We start from the raw sequence: 4,493 nt of genomic DNA, 5'->3' as shown, positions 1-4,493 counted from the left end.
CCATGCACATAAATATTGAAATAGTTTTCCAATTCAGCTCAGCACCACATGTACATCTGGGTTTTACCAAATTAACAACACCAATAAGTGACATTATGTAACAATGAATAAAACACAATACGTTATTTAATTGACGAGGTGGGTGTTCCAGTATTACCCCTGGATAATATCGTCTACAAACATTAATTATCCAGAACAGTTCTTGCCTACCGAATCCATTAAGATAGATATAGTCTGGTGGGCTCACTGTAGATAGTAGAAATAATTGAAGCCTGGTATAGGTATGGAGGGATAGATCATGGGTCGAACTAAATCTTGAGGGTTATACAACCTTTTACCGTCTTTTATCAATAGCGTAATTGCCGCCTTCTTGGCATTTGCTACTAGAACTTGTTCATGTTGAAGTTGTCTTCGTTTTGTTTTATATCTACGATTCTGAAACCAGATTTTAATTTGTGTTTCTGTAAGTTTCAGTGCCTGGGCTAGGTCTGCTCTCTCTGGTCCTGATAAATACCGCTGATGGCGAAATCTGCGTTCTAATTCGTACACCTGACCATGTGAGAATGATGCTCTAGATCTTTTCTTTCTCGGTTTGTTTAAATCATTTTTATCCTCGTTTTCCTCGTCTTGTTTGTCTGAAATAAGAAATGAAATAGAATCAAATGAAATTGAAAGTAGATACAAATGGCTCGGAAAATAAGGTTGCTTCTGATCAAATAAGTTTCGCTTTTAGATCTAATAACTCCACAGGAGTAGGTTCTAAATAAAAGTCTCTTAATAAGGATAAGTAGAATGTCTTTCTTGTGGAATGAACAAGCGAAGAATGACCTTAAATCCGAAGATGAATAAAATTGAGAAGCTATATGTAATGCAAATTCTGAGAGAACGTTCAAAAAAAACGGATTTGAAAGTACAATAAATTTTATACCGAATAATATAGTTGAATGAGGATATTATTTTGGAAAAAAATAAGACAGGAATGACAAAATTCAGAGGTTGAATGAAAGTTAAGAATTACTAAGTTATAATAATAAATAAATAGAAAAACAAAAACTAATTTCATCATTTTATTTTAAATTCCAGTAAAATATTTATCAATTTAGTTTTCTTTCAACTTGACAATTCAGGACAATATGGGAATGTAGTTTGATTGTTTTAATTTAAACTTGGTGTTATTCCACGTGCCTATGTTTAAAATCCTACCGAGAATAAATACATTCTCATATGACATTTAATCTCCGCCATTTTCACCAAGTTCTGTTTCAATTTTCACTGTTTATTTATTTTATATTTTCAAATTTAATTTGAAAACCAGAATTTTTCGCTTGACATGTTATGTGTTATTGTTATGTACATTTACTGTGCCGGGTGTCTCTGGTTAGACAGTCATGGCCACTTGATGTCGGTCTGCGATCGTGCTTGTCAATCTGATATTATCCTCCGAGGGGTGGAAATGTATGAATTTATATCTAAAATGTGTCACATCATAAATCAGTTCACATGTTTTTAAATGCTGATTTGTTAATTTTTCTGTAGAAAACTGTTTAAAATAGTTAGCAATGCATCTTTAAATAATCTAATGTACAAAATAATGTTGGAAAACTTGAAAAATTCTAATTAAAACCTAGTATTTTAAAACCTGCTTAAAATTGCCAAATGTGTGAAACATATTATTTATATTAAAAATATCCTTTCAAAATATATAAATTAGCTTAAAATGGTTCAGGTAAAAATCAAGGCAACGGCTTTTACAGAATTTATAAACATTAATCATATTAATATCTAATTGAATGGTAATTACGAATTCACTAGCACTTCATCACATTTTCATAGAATCAAACGTTTTAACAGATTCTATAAACATGAAAAAAAAAGGTCAAGCTCTCTTAACAATTCGCGTCATGCACGGTTTTGTCATCTATAGAAATATATCAAACGCTTTTACAGAATTTATTAAAAATTTTAAAAAAAAACGCTGAAGTTGTAAGACTTTTGTGGAATCTATAATAGAATTAAAAATTATCCAGTCAACCCCGAAGACTTTAATACAATCTGTAAACGACACCATGTCAAATTGTCCTCGAAAAATTATAACACTTCTATATTTTTTTCAAACCTTAGGTAATATAAAAGGTAAATCTATGTTTACTGAAATCTATTATTTCATTATCTAAATAAGCATGAGTAGGAGAGTGGAGAGAGACAAAATTTTTTTCTCGATTTTCTGAACCAAGTCATTGATTATCAATAAGTGTAAATTCGATTTAAACTCTAAATAAAGTCAACACACAACCCTTTAAAGTAATTAAATAAATTCTTAGTAAGAAATATGTAGTAGGGAAAAAAGGATGAATATTATTTCTTTTTAATCAATTACTTGTGAAATGATAGATTTAAGTTCGCTTTTTCAAAGGTCTATATGGATGTCACCCTTCAGCCTGTTCTTTATTCATGTATCTGATGCAACACACCCTTTCGATATCACCTACATAAAAAGAAGAGTAGATCTCACAGAAAAATTGTCAAAATGCAGTTATGAAAAATCTATTATAATCATACATATATCATAAAAATAATATATTATATTATATATCGTATTTGATCTGCCTTTATTATTACCTATATGTTCTCTAACGTTCTTAGAAATTGTTTTAGAGAAAATCAATTTTATTTTGTATTTCTGATAAAATATGCATCATTTCCCGAACAAGTGCCAGCAATCCAGAGCTTATTTTCAACAATTAAATAAAAATATTCTGACTAAAAGAAAAACATGTAGGATAGCCTGTGTATAATTAATAAATTTTCTGTATTAACGGTTAAAATTTCGAAAGAAAAATGTAATAGATATATAAGAGTTGAGTCAATATATTTTACTATTTATTCCTTCAAAATCTGTCCTGGTCCTGACTGAATTATCTTTAATATAGTATTAGTTCTCTTCTTAAGAAATAAGATAAAATTGTATAATTTACTAAATCAATAGCCTATATTTCACAGGAACACACTCGTATATCATATTGTCCATGTTCTTCATGTAGTTAAGGCTGACGGAGGATGACTGATGGATATTTTAACACAATCAGAAGTGTTTAAACAATGATATTATATTATGAATTTGTCTGAAGTGTGTTTTCGTTTGAAATCTGAGTCTCGAATGTGACAAATTAACGTGATTTATCAGGTAGCGCCATCTAGATAACGTCAAGTTAGATAACTCGAAGATAATATTTGAATGTTAAAAACGTTGTCAAGTCGCGTATAAAGACGAGTTTGAAATTCTTGGTGTTGAGAGCTGAGATATTTTTATCCGACAAAAATTGTGAGGTCTGAAAAAACTAGCTCAGTTTGTGAACATCAAAATGATAATAAATCTATTTTATGAACACACAGGCAGAATAAATCAAGAAAATTCACTACAGCAAATTTTTTACAGCTCTAAATAAACAGAATAGGCAATAATTTTACTTTCCAAACGATTATCACTTCCAAATACATGTAGCATGTAAAACAACATGAAATGAAATAGGGCTTGAAAGATAATTGTATTTTGACATTGATAACAGTCGTTTGGGTATCTGAAATATATTTTATGATTTTCAGCGTACTTCTGTATATTATGAAATTAAATATATCGTTACTGTAAGTGAATGTTTCTTGATTGCTTTTTTTTTGTTGTTAATACAAGATTGTCTTTAAGACCAATATTCTTCTCCTCTATGCCCTTTTTTCTAGATCTATTTCATTATAAAAAAAATAATTATTTTGTCCACCATAAAATTACAATTCATTTAATAGGCCTACGTATGGGAAGGATCAATCAGTATCGCACAATTTTAATTTTCATTCTTGATCATTGATAACGATAAAAAAAAATGCATAGAAATCATCCTAAATATTACAATAATGGCTCATTGTTTGTCGTTTTGAAACTTCAGTTTGCCAAAATGCTGGGGAAGCACAAATATTTTTTTTGTGATTGTGATCAGTTTATTTCTAGAAAATCATTTATTGTTTATCGGTTCAATAAATCTGGCGTTAATATTTCAAATATTGTTTTTCCCAAATTTGATGGAAATTAACGTATACAATCTCTGATATTTGGAAATGTCAATTTCATATTCTAGACCAATAAATCAGACATTTATATCTTTCTTTTCTGCATCTCATGGGGCTAATGAAGACGAGAAACTGAAAATCAAAGAATATTTACCTGTCATATCTTCATGTGACGTATCTAAATCTTCGTCATCATCGACTTCATTATTTTTATGGTCGTCATCCTCTAATTCAAGATGGGAGCTATTTAGCTCTCGAAAGGACGGATTCAGCCTGGAAAAACAACCACGATCTGGACCGGAAACACCCTGGACTATACTACAGTCATCATCCGAGTCCACACATGAATATGAGTCACTGGACAATTCGCCATCCGTTATTGGTAATGGGACTCGAGAGTCATTGGTGTCATGCAAATGTGACCCATGACTGTC

At 30.3% G+C, this 4,493-nt stretch overlaps 1 protein-coding gene across 1 annotated transcript; it reads right to left on the bottom strand.

Annotated features, from left to right (window-relative positions):
* Positions 1-405: 405 nt before the first annotated feature.
* LOTGIDRAFT_60615 (hypothetical protein) lies at positions 406-585 on the bottom strand (the record flags this gene model as incomplete). The annotated part of the gene is made up of 1 exon (XM_009054029.1): positions 406-585. A coding segment is annotated over one exon (180 nt), but the record flags the coding sequence as incomplete, so codon positions are not given.
* Between the last annotated feature and the right edge of the window lie 3,908 nt (positions 586-4,493).

This window comes from Lottia gigantea (assembly GCF_000327385.1).
Source record: "Lottia gigantea unplaced genomic scaffold LOTGIsca_21, whole genome shotgun sequence".
NCBI classification, from domain to species: Eukaryota; Metazoa; Mollusca; class Gastropoda; family Lottiidae; genus Lottia; species Lottia gigantea.
This window is presented reverse-complemented; position numbering and strand designations above follow the sequence as displayed.